Consider the following 23,605-nt stretch of genomic DNA (forward strand, 5'->3'; position numbering starts at 1 on the left):
CGTTTCATGACACTCTTAGCAACTATTTGACTGTATAATGTGAAAGAAAATATGGCAACAAAAACTGTCAGTAGAGAAAATTGCAAGTATCAGCATATACGTACGTGTACCCTGCAGATGAGAATGATTTTTTCTCCTTTTCTTTTGCTACAGGTTTTGGCAAGAGTGAAGGTGTAGGAGGTTTGACAAAGGCATTTGTCTGAGGTTTAATGTGGGGTATTGCAGCTTTTATCTGCACAGGAGGTGGAGGTCTCAGTTGGATAGCAGTTGGGGTTTTTGTCTGCACCTGCACGGGTTGCCTAATGTGAAGTGGGGGAGTAGGGAGTGTTGGAGTAGGTACCCTTATTTGCGTTGTAATCGTTGAAGGGAGTGTCGTTGTGGCAGTCGTAACAGGCGACTGAGGCCTCAAAGCCGTTGTTGTTATCATCCGAGTCACAGGAGTTTGTGGCCGCACAGGCTGGAAATAAATTGAACAATGAAAATTAAATTATTATTCTGAATGGTTCCTCTAAATGAGATTAATTGTAAATATTAAAAGTGTACTACATTCAAATGTATAGAAATTACTAGGGCTGAATAATACTAGGCAGATTCCAAGCCGAATGAGGAAAAGGTAAATTATTTCATTTATTTAGTGTGAAGATTCATGTTACCATTTAATTCAAGCAAGCACACAGTTTAAATTTTCATAATACCAAAATGATAAGAGACGGCAGTAGCAGTGACTGCAAAAGGAGAAAGGAATCTTGCTGCAGCCTTAAAAAAGGAAACTCAACGCAATTTGGTGGAAATGATTTACAGAAACTGTGGAAAACCTAAATATGGATAGCCAGAAAGAGATTTTAATCCTGCTCTTCCAGAATACAGCTTCTTCAACTACAGCTTCACCTGGCTCAGTAGAATAATATCTATAACCCTGAACATGCAGTCAGATGTAAAGTCAGTACAGACTTTTGAACAAGAAAGATCATAAAAGTGCACAAAAGATTCGAAAGTAACAAAGGAAAAACACTGAAGATTCAGATTCCTAAGTATTAATCACATTAAATTGTTGGTAATGAAAAGGATTCAATAGTACAAATTTGACAGAAATCACAGCGAGAATGCAAACAAAAAACTAATTAAAGCCGAAACAAGAGGGTGTAAAGACAGAAGAATTAGGGAGCATAAGAGGTGGGCGGAAAAACCTTTTTCATGTTGAATGGAATAATCTAAATGAACAAAGTAACAGAAGTAGTATTTTGATGGTATTCTCTAAATTCCACAGCATGCATACAACGTGGGGTGTTACAGGAGTGTGTTAGTCATTATCTCATTTCCAAAGTACTGGAAAAAAATTTCATAGCTGACTGATAGGACAGATGTGTGCTTTCACAGGTCATCGCTCTTTCCGTAAATAACCAGTTAAACAGCAGAGGCAAGGCTGCAATTTACCAATTTTTGAGTCGCTTGGAATCGTCCTTTCAAGCCCCAATGCAAAATGGTTATTAATATATACTAGGTGCTTTTCAGTCACCTTGACTTTATTGTTATTGCTGCTGTTAGTATAATGACTGATTTGATGCAGCTCTCCACAGGTCTAGCCTGTTCAAGCCTCTTCATCTTTACATAACTACAGCAATCTACATCCATTGGGAACCTGCTCACTGTGTCTGAGCCTTGGTCTCCTTCTGCAGTTTTCAGCCTCCACACTTCCCTCCTTTTCCAAATAATGATTGCTCAACTGACGCCGATTTAAAACTATAAATCATTCCAGAGGAAGAGCTGGAACGAGTACCACAGTGCTTGCATTTGTCACTGCGTACATTTTGGGAGATAATCTACTTACCTTCTACTATCATGGCTAATTCCCCTAAAACAATGGGAACTACAGGTTGGAATATCAACAATGTAAGGAAAAGACAAGATTGCTACTCGCTATAAAGATGACACATCGTGTGAATGAATGTGCATGTGTATCTGTATGTGCTTCTGCGCTACGGCTGAAAGCTAATCCGCGTCTTTTCATTGTGACTGTTTGCAACTCAACATGTCATCTTTACAGTGAACAGCAACTTACCTTTTCCATATATTGTTAATTACATTAAAATATAGACTGAAACTATACTTACAGCTGATAAATTTCATTAACATGAAACTTAACATTATACTGTAACATAATAGTCTACAACGACATCTACGTGATTACTCTGCTAGTCACAATAAAGTGCCTGGCAGAGGGGTCAATGAACCACCTTCAAGCTGTCTCTCTACTGTTCCACTCTCGAATGGTGCGTCGGAAAAACGACCATTTAAATTTTTCTGTGTGAGCCAATTTTATCGTGATGATCATTTCTCCCTATGTAGGTGGGTGCCAAAAGAATGTTTCCACAATTGGAGGAGAAAACTGATGATTGAAATTTCAGGAGAAGATCCTGTCACAATGAAAAACGCCTCTGTTTTAATGATTGCCACTCCAATTCACGTATCATATCTGTGTCACTGTGTCACTATCTCGCCTATTTCACGATAGTACAAAGCGAGCCACCCTTCATTGAACTTTTTTGATGACATCCATCAGTCCCACCTGATGCGGATCCCACACCGTACAGCAGTACTCCAGAATAGGATGGGCAAAAGTGGTGTAAGAAGTCTCTTTAGCAGACCTGTTGCACCTTCTAAGCGTTCTGCCAATCAATCGTAGTCTTTGGTTTGTTCTACCCACAATATTATCTATGTTATCTAGGTTATTTGCAATTGTAATCTCTAAGTATTTAGTTGAATTTACAGCCTTCAGAATTGTGTGACTTATCGCATAATCAAAATTTAGCAGATTTCTTTTAGTACTCATGTGAATAACTTCACACTTTTCTTTATTCAGGGTCAACTAACACTTTATGCACCATACAGATATCTTATCTAAATCATTTTGCTATTCGTTTTGGTCATCTGATGACTTTACAAGATGGTAAATGACAGCATCAGCTGCAAACAATCTAAGATGGCAACTAAGATTGTCTCCTGTATTGTTAATATAGATATAACACTTCCCTGGGGAACACCGGATATTACTTCTGTTTTACTCAATCACTTTCCATCTATTACTATGAACTATGACCTTTCTGACAGGAAATCACAAATCCAGTCGCACAACTAAGGAGATATTCCACAGGCACGCACTTTAGTTCGAAGACACTTGTGAGGAATAGTGCCAAAAGCCTTCTGGAAATCTAAAAATATGGAATCAATTTGACACCCCCTGTCAATAGCACTCATTACTTCGTGTGTATAAAGAGCTAGTTGTGTTTCACAAGAACCATGTTTTCTGAATGTGTGCTGACTGTGTGTCAATAAATCGTTTTCTTTGAGGTAATTCATAATGTTTGAACACAGTGTATGTTCCAAAACCCTACTGCAAATTGACGTTAGTGATATGGGTCTGTAATTCAGCAGATTACTCATATTTCCCTTTTTGGGTATTGGTGTGACTTGAGTAATTTTCCAGTCTTATGTAAGGAACTTACTGTGAGCGATCAGTTGTATATAATTGCTAAATATGGAGCTATTGTATCAGCATACTCTGGAAGGAACCTGACTGGTATACAATCTGGATCAGAGGCCTTGCCTTTATTAAGTGATTCAAGCTGCTTTGCTACACCGAGCATATCTACTTCTATGTTTCTCATCTTGGCAGTTGTTCTTGATTGGAATTCACGAATATTTACTTCATCTTCTTTGGCAAAGGAGTTTCGGAAAACCATGTTTAATAGCTCTGATTTAGTGGCACTGTCATCAGTGACTTCACCATTGTTATCTCGCAGTGAAGGTATTGACTGCGTCATGCCACTGCTGTGCTTTATGTATGACCAGAATCTCTTTGGGTTTTATACCAGATTCCAAGACAGAGTTTCGTTGTGGAAATTATTAAAAGCAGCTCCACTAAAGTACGCGCTTTATTTTGAAATTATGCAAAACTTTGCCAATCTTGGGAATTTTGCATTCTTTTAAATTTGGCATGCTTTTTTCGTTGCTTCTGCAACAGCAATCTGACCCGTTTCATGTACCATGGGGGGAGCAGTACCATCACTTATTAATTTATGTGGTATATATCTTTCAATTACTGTCAATACTATCTCTTTGAAATCATTCCACATCTTTTCTACGCTTATGTGATCAGATCGGAAGGAGTAGTACACATCATGGTATTTTTCAGAAAACATACAATGATACTTACCGCAACAATTCTGTGAGTTTGTACTGGCTGCCCAGGTCGAGGCACAGTAGTCACTCCTACACTCTGTGTTGCTGCATTGACAGGTGCCATTAGCCGCACCTGCGCCGTTGCAACTTGAGGCCTTATCTGCTGTGTCTGAAATCAGTGAATGAACAAACAGTTAAATAAAACAAGATTTTCATTCACTTTGCTGGGCGAACACAGCTGCAGTAACAGAATTGAAACTGTGAATTAGTAATATAGAGTGTTTCAAAAAGATAGGCCTGATTTTGGGTGACAATAAATGCAAATCATGGGATGTGCTGGCAAGGAAATGTGTGTTGTTTGAATGGGAGTGGCCTAGAGTTTAAGAAAATTGCCATTAGATGTCCATCAATGTGTCTTTGCAGTCAGTCAGAAGTAAGATGGCGACTGCTCAGCAGAAGGTGTTTTGTGTGCTGCAGTTCGCAAAGACTGAGTCAGTGATTTAGGCCCATTGTGCTTTTCATTGGCGTTTTGACATTGATCCTCTTGCACCAAACAAACATTAATCACTGGTATCACCAACTTGAAGAGACAGAATGCTTGTGCAAAGGTAAGAGTCCACGTCAACTTCACACAGGGAAACACAGTGACTGAAACGGCTTTTTCTGCAACTTCAGGAGAATTATGATGACTTCATCTTTCTCCAGGGTGACATTCAACCACACTGGCACAACAATGTCCTTCAGTTCCTCAATGGCACTGCCTCAATGCTCGATAGGGTGCACAGGAGCCCAAGACACTGCCCTGCATTCTTGGTCTCCAAAACTGCCAGAAACGACACCATGAAATTTTTTCTTGTGGGGATATGTGAAGGAAAGTGTGTTCATCTCCCCTTTACCTCATGACTTAGAACAAATGAAGAACAGAATAACAGTTGCCATAACTTCTCCAAAAGCAGGTAGATTGTGTAAAGTTTATGCTGAATTTTAGCTAAAACTTTCAGATTTTGTGAGTATTTTGCAAGTTATCTCATCTCTGTAGTATGTTTTATCAATATATATGGAGTTTTGAAATCAGGTCATTCTTTCTGAAACATCCTGTACAGCGTAGTAACACGAGGAGTAATATTTCTAAACAGCTCAAAACTCATTTAGTCTCACTGAATAACATGCCCAATACAAATGATAACAATTACTTTGCAAGAAGCTTTTTTCTGGTATATTTTATGTTGTGAGGGTGCAATCATTAAGAAGCACAGGAATTTGTTGTTTATAAGCACCCACTTCTTCGCCAAGAGTTATTTGATACTCTCTGAAGGGCCTGTCATACAACTGTGATGTAGGAATTCGTAGCAAAACACACTTTGCTTTCTTTAAGGAGTCCACTTTAACTATTTTCTACAACAAGAATACTTTAAGTCTCCCTTTTGTCAACAAGATGAAATATCCTTCGGATGTACAAATTATGACCGCTGCCCACGGCAACACTGGATGCCACCTGGTGCCACTGCAGGCACATGATGCATTAAAAAAAAGTATGTAAGCAAAGCAGACACAGACGGGGGATCACCCTACCAAATACATGGGCTGCAAATAGAGAATTCCACTGAGATAAGTGACTTTGACAAAGCGCAGATTATTATTACGCAGAGCCTGTGAATGATATCTCAAAGCAGCAAAGACAGTAGAATGTTCGCATGCTACTGTCGTGAAAGTCTACAGAAAGAGAGAGAATGACAGTGAAACTACCATTAGGTGCTAAATGATTAGACGTCCATGACTCTACATAGAACATGGGTTCGGAAGCTTGCCTGCTCTGTAACATATGATAGATTGTGATCTGTGGCATCTCTGCAAAAGAGCATGATGCTGGTGCATGCACAAGTGACCCATCTGGATCACTATTGGGCACAATCATTGCGTACGCAATATGCGGCTTGTTATTCACGCGAACTAAATGACCTGTACATAGACAGCTAATGCCACATACCTTCACAAACCTACCAACAAACTGTCGGAACTCTCATAAGAAAGAATCAGTAATGTACTACATTCCAAAGATGGACAAACATGCTATTAAGCAGGTGGTCATAATGTTTCGGCTCATCAATGTAAATTTAGGCTGCAATAGGTGCTTTTGTAAGCAGAGGTCACACTACAAAAACCGAACAGGATCTACACAGCTAAACTGCTCAGAGGGCAGTACAGATGTTAAACTGTGAGCTAATGCTACCAAACACAAGTGTACAGCAACAGCAAATCAGAGAACACACAAAATTATGTTTCATGGTAAGACCAGCAAGTAACTTCTGAAGTTTAAAAATCACATAACCTAACATAAATATTTGTTGCATTTTTCTCTTTGTCAAATTTTGACAGCCAACTGGATTAAATGAGAAATGGCTAAGCTGCTGACATATATGATAAGTACTAATTGATTTAAATACTGGTTCTTGCTACTAGAAGCTAATCAACAGAACCAAATTACAAGGAAAACCAAAACTATATGTCTTCCGCAAACAGAAGATAGATTTTGATAAGCAGAATAGTTACTGACCTAAACCTCTCCTTTGCACAGCTGAAAGTTAATACATGAAAGAAGTCATGCTCATACAGGCAGCTGCAGAGTTGGAAAGTGCTAATAAAAGCTAGGGCCTCAGAAACATTTACCACTAAACACAGTTTTTTTTTTTTTTTTTTTTTTTTTTTTTTTTTTTTTTTTTTTTTTAGTGTAACTTAAAACCTTTATGCACACAATTTTTCTCTTGCCAAACAAGACTGAACCTCTGAGCTTGACGATGAGAATCAAGACAAACTCATGCATAAGTTCCATCTGTTATTCTCAGTACCACAGAAAGAAAATTCAGAGTAAGCACCTGTTGTCTGCACTCAAAATCAAAAAGATAAAACTTAATGTTTAGTCACGCCATGTTTGCAACAATGGACATATTTAGCATACTTCATTCAATTTAGTCAAGGAGTGACTTCATTTCATGTTTTAATAGCAAACCTCTGAGCAAGTAACCACTTTCAGTGAATGAACCAACCACAATTAAGTTTAACTGGAAGGTATGGAGAATGCTTTCACTAACAGGGAATATGTATGATACAACACCCTGAAAGGTGGAGCCTTGCATAAATAGGATTACCCATCTTGCAGAAATGCAGGCTGTTCAAGCCACGTGAGTTGCCCTCTTGTGATGAGTAAGTAAATTTGTTACTGATGTGGTCTGATATCAAATAAACATCTTTTGATCATTGACCAATAAAAACAAGAAAAAGTAGGTATCTCATAATATTTTTCCCTGAGAGAGGGTACCTTCTCCAGAAATATATTTCCTGCTGCATATCTGGATATCAGCTCCTTAACTTAAAATAGAATTCTATTGTTTCTTCCAGAACTGTCTTATAGTCCCGCTTCTCTAGCTTCTGTCGTAGAACTGTTTTCCTTAACACTGACAGCCATGTTAAATATCAAATGGTTCAAATGGCTCTGAGCACTATGGGACTTAACTTCTGAGGTCATCAGTCCCCTAGAACTTAGAACTACTTAAACCTAACTAACCTAAGGACATCACCCACATCCATGCCCGAGGCAGGATTCGAACCTGCGACGGTAGCAGTCACGCGGTTCCGGACTGCGCGCCTAGAACCGCTAGACCACCTCGGCCGGCTGTTAAATATCATCAATATATAAACCAGTACAGCAAATGCTAGCAAAACATTGTTCTTTTAATAACCAGTCAATTTTATGCTACACGTTGTGAGGTGCACACTTGCATTTTTTTCGCACACTTCACAATGTCCGATTCTGTGTGCCCCCCCCCCCCCCCCCCCCCTCAAACTGATTACGTGTGTCACATTACAGTACATGTGAAACAGAAAAAAAGGGCCTTCTTTTCCTTGTGCTTGAACAGTTTTTGGACAAATCATTTGTTTTTGCCATTATGCAGCAGTGTGTTGATTTAAAAGCAAGTTTCTGTATACACTGAGGTGACAAAGGGGACCTCCTAATACCGTGTCAGACCTCTTTTTGCCCGATATAGAACAGCAACTCGATGCGGCCTGGACTCAACAAGTCGTTGGAAGGCCCCTGCAGAAATATTGAGCCGTCATGCCTCTACAGCCATCCATAATTGTGAAAGTACTACTGGAGCAAGATTTTGTGCACACACTGATATCTTGATTATGTCCTATAAATGCTCCATGGGATTCATGTCAGGCAATCTGGATGGCCAAATCATTCGCTCAAATTGTCCAGAATGTTCTTCAAGCCAATGATAAAAAATTGTGACCTGATGTCATGTTTGGGAACATGAAGTTCATGAATGGCCACAAATTGTCTCCAAGTAGCAGAACATAAATGTTTCCAGTCCATGATTGGTTCAGATGGACCAGAGGATCCACTTCATTCCATGTAAATACAGCCCACACCATTAAAGAGCCCTGCAGCTCACATAGTGCCTTGTCGACAACTTGTGTTCATGGCTCCATGGGGTCTGCACCACACTCGAAACCTACCATCGCTCTTACCAACTGAAATCGGAACTCATCTGGCCAGGTCATGATTTTCCAGTTATCTAGTGTTCATCTGATATGGTCAAGACCCCAGAAGAGGCACTGCGGGCAATGTCGTGCTGTTAGCAAAGGCACTCGTAATGGTTGTCTGCTGCCATAGCCAATTAAAGGCACATTTTGAAGCACTGCCCTAATGGATATATTCATTATAGTTCCCACAATGATTTCTGCGGCTGTTTCATGCTGTGTTGCTTGTCTTTTAGCACTGAAACTCTACGCAAATGCAGCTGCTCTCAGTCCTTAAGTGAAGTACATCAGCCACTGTACTGTTCATGGTGAGGGGTAATACCTGAAATGTGGTATTCTTGGCACACTCTTGACACTGTGGATCTCAGAATATTGAATTTCCTTACAATTTCTGAAATTGAAAGTCTCGTGCATCTAGCTCAAACTACCATTCCATGTTTAAAGTCTGTTAATTCCCATCGTGCGGTCATAATCATGTCAGAAACCTTCTCACATGAAACATCTAAGTACAAATGACAGCTCTGCCAACACTCTGCTCTTTTATACCTTTTGTATGCAATATTAGCACCATGTGTATATGGGCATATCGCTATCCCATGACTTTCGCCACCTCAATGTATATGAGACACATATTAGAAGATCCAGAAACAGTGATTACTGCAAATATTATCCATATCACAGTTTGCTTTACTTTTGTTAACAGCTGATTAACATGGCAGCAGAAACAAACAATACTGCACCATGAGAAATATAGTCACTGATCTGATGCCCCTGGTGCGAAAGGACATAGACAACTGAAATTCATCATGAATCTGTCTGTCCATGGTAAACATTCAGCAATGATTGAAGGAAAAATAAGGCAATGGCATCATGCACTTACGAAAGGCTGTATGAACACACACAAGGAGAGGAGTCCCAGGCCTAGCATTTACAATTAAAATATTGCATGTGGATGGAAGCTTGACATTTCACAATTAGTTAATTTGCTACAAAATTTCCACAGTTGTCAAAAGCAACAACATACCAAAATTGATACAAAGAACTTGAATTATCACAAACTGGGTGCAAATCTACACACTGCTGCCTGCATTGCCAAAAAAGCCGGGATTTCAAGTGAGAAGCTTTCAAAAAATCATGGCGAGTGATTATCACCCCTTCTTAAGCTTCAGGATACAGCTTGATTCTCAACATTCTGAAGATAAATGATGTGTTGAAAATTTCAGATTTAAGTTTGAAGAAATCACATTCGAACAAATTTTATGCAGTGGGGCATGTCAGGGGAGGGAGATTTGCATGACTAGAAGTGTACCTACAGACAAGGTGACTGACTATACACAAAAAGTCACAAATCTCAAGTGAAAAATCTATTAATAACCTTTTTAACTACATTTCTCATGATCTCTTCTTGCCAGCTGGTCCCTAATTTTAAAAGAGATTTTATAAATGCACCGATGTGTAATTGAATTATATACTCATCTCCTTAACAGGGCATAGGACCCCATTACACTCGCTGCAGGCCTCTCTCCTTCAGTATATTGTTTTCGATACAGTCTATAAAAGTCAGCGCCTGAGATGGCAGCCAACTTTTCTAATTTGAGTAATGGTAAAAACCTTGAATTACCTTCCTTTACTCTTCACATGACAAAAGAAAGAACATGTTGGTCAGTGCAAACAGGGCCTTAGTGGTTAGTGTTCAAATAATTTTATTTCTTATCCAGAAAAAAGAAAATAAATAAACTTTCTGCCAGTGCTAGTCTACTTATAAATAATGTGAGCAAAAACTGTGGCTCTTTTCATCATTGCAACACAATTCTGTACAGTATAAATACAGTGCTGAATATTTGCCACGTGAATACAATGTGATCATAATTTGTGTAAATGCCATTCCATGCATGTTTTGTCCAAACAGAATGACCACGTCTATGGGTGCTTTATATTCTGCATGTCACTGTTCTATTAAAGTTGTGTGTCTCTTGTTTATGCAAAATACAGCCAAGACAGTAACACTTATTCAGTCCACCAGTGCATAGTTGAGCAGAGGTAACCCTCTGAAAGGCACATTAACAAGGCAACAGTCCAATCTGACATGTTGAAACCTGCCCTGAAATTCTTTTACACGAAAACAAATAGCTAAAGAGATATACTGTCAAAATTTTAGCTCCAAGATGCACTGTAAGTATTTTTAAAATATATTGAAAATTGTTAAATTCATAGTCTGCCAGACAGCTGGATAAATGTGCACCCCTAATGGAGCCGTGGCATATTGCACATGTGCAACATGGCAGGCACATGTACTTGACTAATGGAACATCAGTAAACAGATAACACGACACAATACAATCATAAATTAAAGTGAATTTTTATAAATGTTAACATGGAGATGAAACTAAATTAATATTTATTGTGTTTTCTCCATCCTGCTAACAGCATCCATCTGTTTCTTGGATATTAATTCAAATGATGTCAACCTTTCACTGGAAACTGTGGAAACTTTAGGGAGAAAGGTAATAACTGAGGATGCCCTGAATTGTGGCTCGAATAAAGACTGTGGTTCCAATAATAGTTCAGAACAAGAACACCTTCCCAGCCCAAAGAAAACATGTACAGTGAAAGCTTTCTGTGACAAAAAGTATGGTGTGAATTTATTATTAAACAAAGGACAGAGGAAACACCTGAAATGGAGCATTGTGTGAAGATGGTTTCATTTAATAAAGGTTGAATGTGAACTGTGTAAATGGAGAAAAAAGCTGACATGAAGTAAGAAATGTGCACTAAAATTAAATTTGCAAAAGTGTGAAAGAAAAACTATTTGAAAGATTTAAAATTGCTCATGAGAGATGCTGCATCATTACCATACGAGATGTGGGAGACTGAACCTTATAATTGCAAGTGAAATAAAATGGTTGGTTTCCAAGGTTTTTCAATCTAATTAAGCAGATTCAAGAAACCCTACAGAATAGGAAGTCAAACAATTATGCAGTTTATTTCAGATCAACATGTACAGGATATGACTTTAATAGGCAATACTGTAGAGAAATAAGGGGCTGACATGAAGACGATGCTTACTTTTATCCCAGAATTTGCTGGATGTGAAGCCAGTCAGTCAAATTCCGCGCGAGAACTGCATGCAAATTGGACTGTAACATTTCTGGGCGAAAAGAAGACAGTTGGTTGTGCAATCTATGAATGTTATGATACATTCATATACAATAATGCCACAGGTAAGTATAAATGGATTATTACTGTTTCTGAAGCTTTATAGCTACCATTAGGAACCTAAAGGCAAATTACAACCCCCAATAAAAAGAAAGGAGTGTTTAAATGCAAAAATCTTGTAATGGATGTATCAAAATCGGGAAAATACGGGAAAGAATAATTTCAAACATTTTATTCGAAACACCTTCTTACCAGTTGCACAAAATAATATATCACTTTTATTGGACGTTTGGCCTAGATGCAATGATCTCTCTGTCCTTGAGGAGGAATACGTATAGACTGTTGACAGAATTCGGATTCCAACCGGAATAACTAATGTGACTGATCCTCTCAATAAATAATTTTTCTGGCAATGGAAAACATTTTTCAGGTAACTATAAGGCAATATAATACCCGACAGCTCTTTGTCATTTCAGATTCATCATCAGAACAGCATTCTTAAACTATAAGTCATTCGCGCATGATCAGTTTACATCACCACAGAATGACCACGTCTATGGGTGCTTTATATTGCACTAGCCCGTAAAAGTTCGTGGAATATGTGGGCATCCACACAGAAGAAAAAGGTCATGTCCAGTATTGCCAGAACTATATACTTATATGATCAACTATGCCTGGTACACAACACAATTTGCAGAAAAAAGGTATCCATCCCCCATCTGTCTAAAGCAATTACTGAGTAGCGCCTAAAGGCATAAATTTTTCTTTTATCAGATGTGCCTGATGTAATGAAAATGTTTGTTTTCATTATTCAATAGATATTTCGAATCTTTGTGACTATTACAGGGAATTATTCAAAAATTATAATAAGAACTGTGCAACAGGAAGTGTTACAAAATGATGTATGTGAAACAAATCTTTCACTTCCACAAATTAAAATCTTGACTGATGGAAGTCATCTGTAATGTAATATCAAACTATACCTTGATTTTTTTTTTTTTCTCTTCTGTTACTCAACTCTGACGCTATTACATCCTAAACAGTTTAGCTATCGACATGATCTACAAATTATTCAAAAAATTTATGATACATGATATTTTTTGCATTGTTAACATGTTTAAAATGTGTAAGTGTGCACTCAGGATTTCTGTGCTACGCTAAGCTCTCTCGTCAAGGGCTCTTCGCTGAGTCGTGCACTAGGCAGGATGGGCTATACAAACCACTCTTACGATCGATTCTTCATGTGGTAAAAATAAGTACCTCAACATTTTTTTGCAGATGATTTGCAGTGGATCCTAGCAGCTAAAATTCTGATACTGCATGTCTTTCAATGTAACCTTCCTGTATACAAAATTCCAGGGTAGATTTTGATATGTCGGACTGGATGATTCCCTTATGAAGCTGCCCACCAGAACTGATATGGAATGTTTTAGGGTAAAATCGAGACAGCACTACCTCCACAAGTTGTGAGTCTCCACCCATAACTGCATAGCCACATCTGTTCTTTAACAACTTTTTTTATTAGGATGGCATACAAAACAGAAGGTGACATTTAACTATTTACTTGCTTATACACAAGTTTTCTTCTTGCTATGTGAATAGAACGAATAAAAGTCCACCGTGACAGGTAGTTTTAATGTCTTGACTTAAATTTATTAAGTCAGTCAGATAATGCTTCTAAAATCAAAGTGCACAGCATCTGTCATGACTTAAATTAGTGAAATAAAATACCTTCACATGCTGTATGGGAGTCCAATAGAAAGTTTAAGAAACATTTGAGTACAGTAAAAAGTATAAGAAACATTTGAGTACAGTAAAAAGTATAAGAAACATTTTATTATGTATTGCTGAATGTGTGCCAAAAAGCTGATGTACACTACACATCCTAACTGGTCCTGTCTTTAACTGATAATGACAGCAACTCATTGCCGCATGGACTCTACTATGCAGTAACTTTGGAAGTTGTTATGATTCATGAGCAATCAACAGAGGCTCGCGACTTTCAAGAGTTTGGTCAGAACTAGGATAAGACAGACGCATTTCTTTAGTCAGTATCCTGACACCTTGGGCATATCATCTCAGAAATCATGCAAACTTTCTGGGTTTCATACATAAAACTGACGTATGCATGGCAGAACAAGTACACAGTTATCCTGAGCAAAGTACTATCTGCAAAAAAGTTGCACAAATATCCACTCAGATCTTCATAAGGTGCTGAGACCGGCAGCTTGTTTTAAATGTTCAGAATTTGTAAAATGTAGCTTTCACCAAACAGAAAAATAGTATCCTATGACTACTACATTAATGAGTCACAACCGGACTCAGTCAACTAATGCAAATACCTAAGTGTAAAATTTGTGGGAATATGAAATGGAATGATCACATAGGCTCAATCGTAGGTAAAACAAATGACAGACTTTGTTATGTTGTTAGGATACCGGAATTATACATTCAGTCTACAAAGGACACTGCTTACAAAATGCTTGGGCAACACATTCTAGTATAGTGTTCAAGTGTATGCGCCCCTTACCAAATAGGATTAACTGGAGATACTGAATATAATCTTCTGGGTTTTTTTTTTTTTTTTTCCTCTCTTTATCTCTTCCTCCTCCTGAGAATTTGTCCCGCAGTCTAATGGTACTTGCTCTCTTAGCTCTCTTTTTCCAGCTGACATGATCTTTTGCATCAGCAGGAGACACCAATTATTTGGAGGCCTATATACTAACACGAATTCTTTACAGACAAATGGAAAAACTGGTAGAAGCCGACCTCGGGAAAGATGAGTTTGGATTCTGTAGAAAAGTTGGAACATATGAGGCAATACTGAACCTACAACTTATATTAGAAAATAGATTAAGGAAAGGCAAACCTACGTTTCTAGCATTTGTAGACTTAGAGAAAGCTTTTGACAATTTTGACTGGAATACTCTCTTTCAAATTCTGAAGGTGGCAGGGGTAAAATACAGGGAGCGAAAGGCTGTTTACAATTTCTAAAGAAACCAGATGGCAGTTATAAGAGTTGAGTGGCATAGAAGGGAAGCAGTGGTTGGGCAGAGAGAGAGAGACAGGGTTGTAGCCTATCCCCGATGTTATTCAACCTGTATATTGAGCAAGCAGTAAAGGAAACAAAAGAAAAGTTCGGAGTTGCTATTAAAATCCATGGAGAAGAAATAAAAACTTTGAGGTCCGCCGATGACAATATAATTCTGTCAGAGACAGCAAAGGACCTGGAAGAGCAGCTGAATGGAATGGACAGTGTCTTGAAAGGAGGATATAAGGTGAACATCAACAAAATCAAAACGAGGATAATGGAATGTAGTCGAATTAAATCGGGTGATGCTGAGGGAATTAGATTAGGAAATGAGACACTTAAAGTAGTAAAGGAGTTTTGCTATTTGGGGAGAAAAATAACTGATGATGATCGAAGTAGAGAGGATATAAAATGTAGACTGGCAACGGCAAGGAAAGAATTTGTGAAGAAGAGAAATTTGTTAACAGCAAGTATAGATTTAAGTGTCTGGAAGTCGTTTCTGAAAGTATTTGTATGGAGTGTGGCCATGTACGGACGTGAAACGTGGACGATAAATAGTTTAGACAAGAAGAGAATAGAAGCTTTCAAAATGTGGTGCTACAGACGAATACTGAAGATTAGATCGGTAGATCACATAACTAATGAGGACATATTGAATAGGATAGGGGAGAAGAGAAATTTGTGGCACAACTTTACTAGAAGAAGGGATCGGTTGGTAGGACATATTCTCTGGCATCAAGGGATCACCAATTTTGTATTGGAGGGCAGTGTGGAGGGTAAAATCGTAGAGGGAGACCAAGAGATGAATACACTAAACAGATTCAGAAGGATGTAGGTTGCAGTAGGTGCTGGGAGATGAAGAAGCTTGCACAGTAGCATGGAGAGTTGCATCAAACCAGTCTCTGGACTGAAGACCACAACAAGAACATATGGAGGGTACATACCTCAAGATAGTGGAGATATTGAATTATATGAAGGACAGTAAAAATCATCACAAGTTTGTCACAAAAATACTGAAAAGCTTGACATGGTTGATGATTGAAGATAAACATTAACTATCCCATGAAAGCCTACTTACAAAGTTCCATGAACCAGTATTAAGTGACAGATAAAGGTGTATGCTACAGTCCCCACTTATCACTGCCTTAGGGGCTGTGATGGCAAGGGGCATTTATGCAGTAATTCTTCACACATTTTATAGGTGAATGGAACATGAAGAAAGCCTAATGTGTTGTGCAACAGAAAGTACCCTTTGCCATGGTCTTCAAAATGGTATGCAGAGTATAGATGTAGATGTAAATGACCTGCTTGAAGGAATATTTTCTGGAACTGTAGACAGGGTGTACTTCTGCAGCTACGTCTAAATATAAACTCCGCCACCCACTGTAGGGAGAACTAGTCAACCATGTTCCACCTGGAGACACAGAGAGGGAAAAACGACGGTCTATATGCTTCCATGTGAGCCCTAATTTTTCATATCTTATCTTTGTTGTCTGAAATGTACGTTGGGAGCAGTAGGTTCATGCTGCAGTCAGTTTCTAATGCCAGTTCTCTAAAATTTTCTCGACAGCGTTCCTTGAAAAAAATGTCACCTTCCCTCCAGGGCTTCCTATTTGAGTTCCCGAAGTATCTCCGTAACACTTGCGTCTTGTTCAAAATTACCAGTAACAAATCTAGCAGCCTGCCTCTGAATTGATTTGATGTCTTCCTTTAATCCGACTTCATGCAGATTCTAAACACTTGAGCAGTACTCAAACAAAGGTCACACTAGCATCCTAGAAGTGGTCTTCTTTACAGATGAACCGTACTTTCCTAAAATTCTAACAATACATCAAAGTTGACCATTAGCCTTCCCTCCCACAATCCTCAATGCTCATTCCGTATCATACTGCTTTACAATATTACCCTCAGACACTTAAAAGACCTGACTGTATCAAGCAAGACACTACTAATTCTGTATCCAAACATTACGAGTTTGTTTTCCTGTTCATCTGCCTTACCTTACTTTTTTCCCATTTAGGGCTAGCTATCATTCATCACACCAACTAGGAATTTTGTCTATGTAATCTTGAATCATCCCACATACAGTCATTTTTGAGACCTTCCTGTACACTACACCATCGCCAGCAAACAACTGCAGACTGCTGTTGCCCACCCTGTCCATCAGATCATTTATATATAGAAAAGTCTTATCACATTTCCCTGGGGCACTACTGACAATACCCTTGTCTCTGATGACAACATACTGGGTTCTATATACTTATATGGATAAGGTGTCCGTTCTTTCAGACTTGTCTGAAAGAACAGACACCTTATCCATATAAGTATATAGTTCTGGCAATACCGGACATGACCTTTTTCTTCTGTGTGGATGCCCGCATATTCCACGAACTTTTACGGGACTTGGTAAGAATGTCTTCCATGAGTAATGAATGTGTTGGGGTGGGACACTGCGAATGTAGTGTGTAGACATACAAGGTGAGAATGTGGGTCTCGCGGGAGGCATGCGCGAGATAGTCCCTGCAGTCACGCTATCATCTGTGCCCTTGCTGGCTCAGATAGATGGAGCATCTGCCATGTAAGCAGGAGATCCCGGGTTCGAGACCCGAACGTGGCATACATTTTCACCTGTCCCCGTTGATACATATCAACGTCCGTCAGCAGCTGGAGGTATTAATATAATTCTAATTTCAAACTGGGTTCTATTTCGTAAGAAGTCTTTGTGCCACTCACATATCTGGGAATCTATTCTGTATGCTTGTACCTTCATTAGAGGTCTGCAGTGATGTACCATGTCAAAAGCTTTTCAGAAAACTAGAAATATGCAACCTGCCTGTTGCCCTTCATCCACAGTTCACAGTATTTCATGTGAGGGAAGGGCAATCCGAGTTTCACATGAGTGACGCTTTCTAAAACCAAGCCGAGTCATGGACATAGCTTTTTGCTCCTAGGAAATTTATTATATTCAAATTCAGAATATGTTCTAGAATTCTGCAGCAAACTGAAGGTAAGGATATTGGTCTATAATTTTGCGGGTCTGTTCTTTTACTTTTATCCTTCTTAGATACAGTGTCACATGCGTTATTTTCCAGTTGCTTGGGATTTTGCGCTGGGTGAGAGGTTCATGATGGATACAAGCTAAGTAAGAGGTCAATGCCATAGAGTACTCTTTAGAAAACCAAACTGGGATTCCATCTGGATCTGGCAACTTTTTTTTTTTTCTCCTCAACACCAGAGATGCTTGTTTCTATTGTCCTCCACACAAGAGTCTGTTGGACAGTACGTTTGTACAATTCTTCTGCTTGAATGATTTCTTCAATGTGGAATCTAAAACATAGGCTTTTGTTTTGCTATCTTCAATTGCCACAGGAAGAGATGGTCAACAAGTGGCTGGATGGATTAGACCTGCTTAGTGTTTATAGCACCAGAATATTCTCAGGTTCTGAACCAGAGCTTTTGCTAAGGTATGATGGTGGTAACTGTATGCTTCACGCACAAATCTTTTCACAGACACACGAGTCTCTACTAACCTTTGCCTGTCATCATTTTCGTGCTCTCTCGTGAACCGTGAGTGCAACAACCTTCGCTTCCTCAGCATTTTCCAAATTTTGTTGTTAAACCATGGTGGGTCTTCATCCTTAGTCCTCTTATTAGGCACATACTCATCTACAGCACGATTCACAATCTGCTTATAAACTTTGCCTTTAATTCCTCTATGTTCATCATACTAGAACCAAATGATGTCAATTCTTTGTCTGAGTGAGATGCTAACAACTACCTATCTGCTCTTTCTAACAGAAACTCTCTCCCAGCCTTCTTGACCGATTTATTACTTTCGTAATAACAGTCACTATGATGACATCGTGATCACTAATCCTCATCTCTATACTGATGCTGTCAATAAGGTCCAGCCTGTTTTAGCTACAAGGTCTAAGATATTTCCATTTTGTCTGGGCTGTTGAAATAACTTCTCAAGACGGTTTTCAGATGAGTGTTCAAAACTACTTCGCAAGACTCTCTGTCTGTATCCCCTGCAATGAATTCATAGACATCCCAGACTATACTCGGTAGATAAAGTCATCTCAAACTATTATTGTATGATCTGGGTGTTTACGCAATAATGACTGTAGACTTTCTTTGAATGACTCTAGAACTGTCACACTGGAATATGGCAGCGAGTAAAAAGATCGAAAAATTGACTTAGTTTCACCTACACGTTATACACTACCACATAACTTCACAGTCACACTCAATTTCAACTTCAATGGAGGTGATATTTTTATCAACTACATTGAACACTTTCCCTCCTACGGCCTCTAATCTGTCCTTCCAATAAATACTTCAAGATCTTTCTACTTCAAGTTTTAGCCGGCTCTCGGTCCTCTCTGTCCCAAGAAGACTTTGAGCATGAGAACTTTCCTGGAAGGCAGTAACTTTGCGAACTCTGTATTAATACTTCAACAATTTGCTGATAAAATTCAACAGTCAACATATCTTTACTCTGAACACGGTCTGATTTCTCTATCTGTGTATCGACTGGCAGATGTTGACCAGGGAACCTCAAACTACCACCTAGCCTAAAAACCTGTCATGTGCACTCCACAAATATTCTGTTACCTGAGTAGCTACTTCCTTTGTGTAGTGCACTCTAGACCTATAAGGGAAGCCCATAAATCCCCACCCTATAATGCAGGTCTAGAAATCTGCAGCCAAGACTGTCACAGGGTCAACAAAGTCTTTGGCTGAGACCCTCCACTAGGCTCAAAACCATGAACTCTGAGAACAATACTGAAAACTGCAAATTGTGCTTGCACCATGTGCACAAGGCCAGCAGCCTTCACCACCTCCACCAGCCCCCTGTATGAACTGAGGAAGGTCTCGGAACCCATGCAACAGGCATCGCTGGTGTCGACATTAGCCACAACTTGCGGGCGAGCGCACCCTGCACCCTCAATAGCCACAGGCAAGGCCACCTCCACTTCTCGGATGAGACCTGCCAGCAGACATACCACTGGTTTTCTTTCCAGGCCTGAACGCTATCTTCCTAAGGAGCTACATAACACACCTGACAATGGAACTCCCAATGACTAGTAAATCTCTGTCCACATCTGCCCGCTCGAATCCTGCAGAAGGAACAGCCACCTGTTCACTCGCAGGGTGAATAGGTGGGGCCACATGCCCAGCCTTCACGCTGGCCCTCCATCTCGAGTGAAGAGAATGCATCACCACGAGTCACTCATCCTGCTGTGATGGCAGATCCACTGCCTTGGGTACACTAGGAGATGCCCTGGCAGCAGAGCCCGTGGGTGAAACAAGTGATACCTGCGGTGCCCCATGTGACGCACCAGATTCCTCAACCAATAATACACCCCAAGACAGCAGCCTGAAGGTAGCTGATTGTAGCGAAAACTACATTCAACTGTTTGCGAACTGCAACCAGCTCCTCCTGCATCCACACACAGCATGCACACATCGGACCCATTCTAGCAACACTAGCTGAAGTAAATAAAGGCTGACACACCCAGATATGCAACTTGTTACCCTCCCGACGTTTCACTAATGGGCACTGAACTGTGTATCTGGTTGTTCAGGAGAAATGACATCTGGACTACAGACTGCCTGAATTTACACTGACAAAACACGAGAGTAAACGTCTTAAATATAAAAACGCAGACTAAGTTTGAGCAATATATACTACTAAGAAAACACTTACAAAACACGAGATTAAACCTTTTAAATACAAAAACAAACACAAAATTTACGCAATATATACTACAAACGAAGGAAACTCCCCCACCCCACCACCACCAGATTCAGTAGAGCATTATGGTTAAGTGGTTACGGTGTTGGACTGCTAAGCGGGCGAGCCGTGTTCAAAACTCTTTCATGCCTATTTATTTATTTATTTTCTTTTTCTTTTTTTCACTGTTCGCTTTATTGAAATTTGTGTCTGTATTGTCGTGTGATGTCCATTTGCAACAGCGAAGTGTACAGCAGGGACCTATAACGACAGTTGATTCTGTGCAACTACTCTATTAGCAGCCGAAAAAGGGAGTGACTTTCAAATGGGAACCACAAACATTTGATGACAAGGTGACAAGTCAAACTGATGCCACCACCAGAAAATATGTCTGGTGTGTCATAGATGGTATCAGTGACAGTAGGTTAGGTTAGGTTAGTGTTTAACGTCCCGTCGACAACGAGGTCATTAGAGACGGAGCGCAAGCTTGGGTTAGGGAAGGATTGGGAAGGAAATCGGCAGTGCCCTTTCAAAGGAACCATCCCGGCATTTGCCTGAAACGATTTAGGGAAATCACGGAAAACCTAAATCAGGATGGCTGGAGACGGGATTGAACCATCGTCCTCCCGAATGCGAGTCCAGTGTGCTACCACTGCGCCACCTCGCTCGGTCAGTGACAGTACATGTGTCATATAACAGGAGTCTCTTATCAACACGCCTAATTTGTAAGACTGGTGAGTGGGTGAGATATGCCTCCTTGCCCTATACAGGTGTTTGTATGAATGTGAATATAATCACTCCCAAGGAAATGATGAAAACACTATAGTTTGTCACATAAGCTGCAATAAATGAACACAATGGTTTCACAATCACACAGATTCTCTGTGTTCTGTCAAAACATATGTTTTTAACGTTTTTGAAGTTGCATTCCATTTTGGACATCTTGACTCCTGAATTTCTTTGTTGTAACATAGTTCACACCTGTTTATTTGTTGTCTTCATTTCTGTGAGACGTCTATGTCATATCTCACCTGCTCTCAGTATTCATCACATTTACTTGTGACGGTAACATATTCTTACCACGTGACTCATATTCTATAACCAATGTGTAGTATGGCTCAGAAAGAGAACAAACATTTCAATAACCAGACAGACAGTTCATAATGTTGTGGGAGGGGAAAAAAATGAATGGCGTGAGGGTGCTCTGAATATGATTTACCCGCTTGGCAGTCCAACAACACAACCACTTACCTAGGATGCCATTGCTGTTTTAGGCTGTCCTTTATTGCACTTCTTGTTCTTAGACTGTTCACCGTTTCTATTTTTCTTGTTTTCTTCACAGCTCAGTACACCTTTTTCCTATTTTCATGCTTGATCTGTGTTTAGTTTTTGATGGGCTATCCACTGGGCCATCTTACTGCTAAATCTGGGTGGGGGGGGGGGGGGGGGGTGGTGAGGGGAATGGGGTGCTTCCCTTGTAAGAAAAGGCAGGAAAGACTAAAGACATAACTTGCTGCCCTGGAGATGTGCTACAGACAACAGCTGGAGCCGCACTTCAAGAAAGTGAAGTACACTGGTCCAATCAGTTGTTGGGAAAGCACACTTGGCCAATTAGATGACAGTGGATACCACTAAATGACACAATGAATCCAAATAGGAAGGATGATATATTTAGGTTTAACATCTCATAATCCACAAACTCATTACAGGCTGGCAATACACTGAGAAGGAAGTTGACCTCTTGCTTTCCAAAGAAACCATCCTGGTACTCAACTTAAGCAATTCTGGGAACCGTATTCGATGTTGAAGATTATTTGAAACTACTCCCAATGTAAGCCTGTATATGAAGATTTAACATGCATGTCCACTGCTGAGCACCTATTCTGAAGAACAGTAACTATACCAAAAATCGTACATATAGTGCCACAAGAGAAGACACATAAGGCCTTCAATGACAAGAGAGTGAAATAAACCCCCCTAAAGTCCATACCATTTCTATAATGATTTAAATCATTATTGATACAGTTGAAGGCTTTTCAAAACATCTATTATGATGGATGGTATTAACACTAATGTAATATTTTGTTCTTGTGGAAAATGTGATCTGTTGTTCCTTTCTCAGATTTATGCTTTCTTCATAATTTCTTAGCTCTTCAGTTGTATCACAACTTGCAGTTCAAATAAAAGAATAAGCCTTTCTGGAAAGTAAAATTATTTAAAATGACTGTTGACTACCTATTATCACAAACACTTTAGGATTAAAGGAGACCACTCATCAAAAAGCAAAAGCGTTGAGTTGTCAACAGGCACACTAAAAAGTGTGTGCACCTATCAACAACTCAACACTACTGCTTTGTTGTAAGCGAACTCAACGCTTCAGCTTTGGAGCGAGTGGTCTCTTTTAATCCTTAAGCACTCACATTCTATAAGAACTTTCCCTCAGCATTTACCACAAACACATTTTTTTACATAATATCATGAAATGGCATTTTTACTGAAATCATTGTTACAACTGCTACATTTCCCAAAATTGTCTCAAATCACTTTACTTCCCTGCCACGTAAGTCCTGAATGTGAATAATGTATGGTAGGTGCACTTTTGTTGTAAAGCAAGGGCTGGGCAAACTCTAGTGGAATGAATTTGTAGAAAGTTCTGATAGAATTTAAATGCTTGGGGATTAAAAGAACCACACAACAAAAAGCAGAAGAGCTGAGTCGAGCACACACATAAAGGAAGAAAACCTGCTAACTTTTGGAGTAATCCTTTTCTGAGCTAGAGTATACACACACAGGAAAAAAGCACATGCACATATACACACACCTATACTCCCACATGGCACCAGCTGAAGGCACAATGTTGCGTTTTGGCAGGTGGTCAGGTTGTGTGAGGTTTGTGTCAGATGGGGTAGGTAGTGAGAGAGGCAGATAGCAGGGAGAGGGTTTGGGGGTGAGCGGTT

At 39.5% G+C, this 23,605-nt stretch overlaps 1 protein-coding gene across 1 annotated transcript in view; it reads right to left on the bottom strand.

The window, feature by feature from the left end:
- The window catches only part of LOC126483484 (transcription initiation factor TFIID subunit 4), a 210,098-nt gene that overhangs the window by 84,581 nt on the left and 101,912 nt on the right, over nucleotides 1-23,605 (bottom strand). Inside the window, exons 6-7 of the mRNA XM_050106624.1 lie at nucleotides 4,214-4,348; nucleotides 105-457 (exon numbers count right to left, since the gene is read on the bottom strand). Coding sequence (XP_049962581.1) covers nucleotides 105-457; nucleotides 4,214-4,348 — 488 coding nt within the window. The remainder of the gene's footprint in view (nucleotides 1-104; nucleotides 458-4,213; nucleotides 4,349-23,605) is intronic.

Source organism: Schistocerca serialis, chromosome 1 (assembly GCF_023864345.2).
Source record: "Schistocerca serialis cubense isolate TAMUIC-IGC-003099 chromosome 1, iqSchSeri2.2, whole genome shotgun sequence".
NCBI lineage: Eukaryota > Metazoa > Arthropoda > Insecta > Orthoptera > Acrididae > Schistocerca > Schistocerca serialis.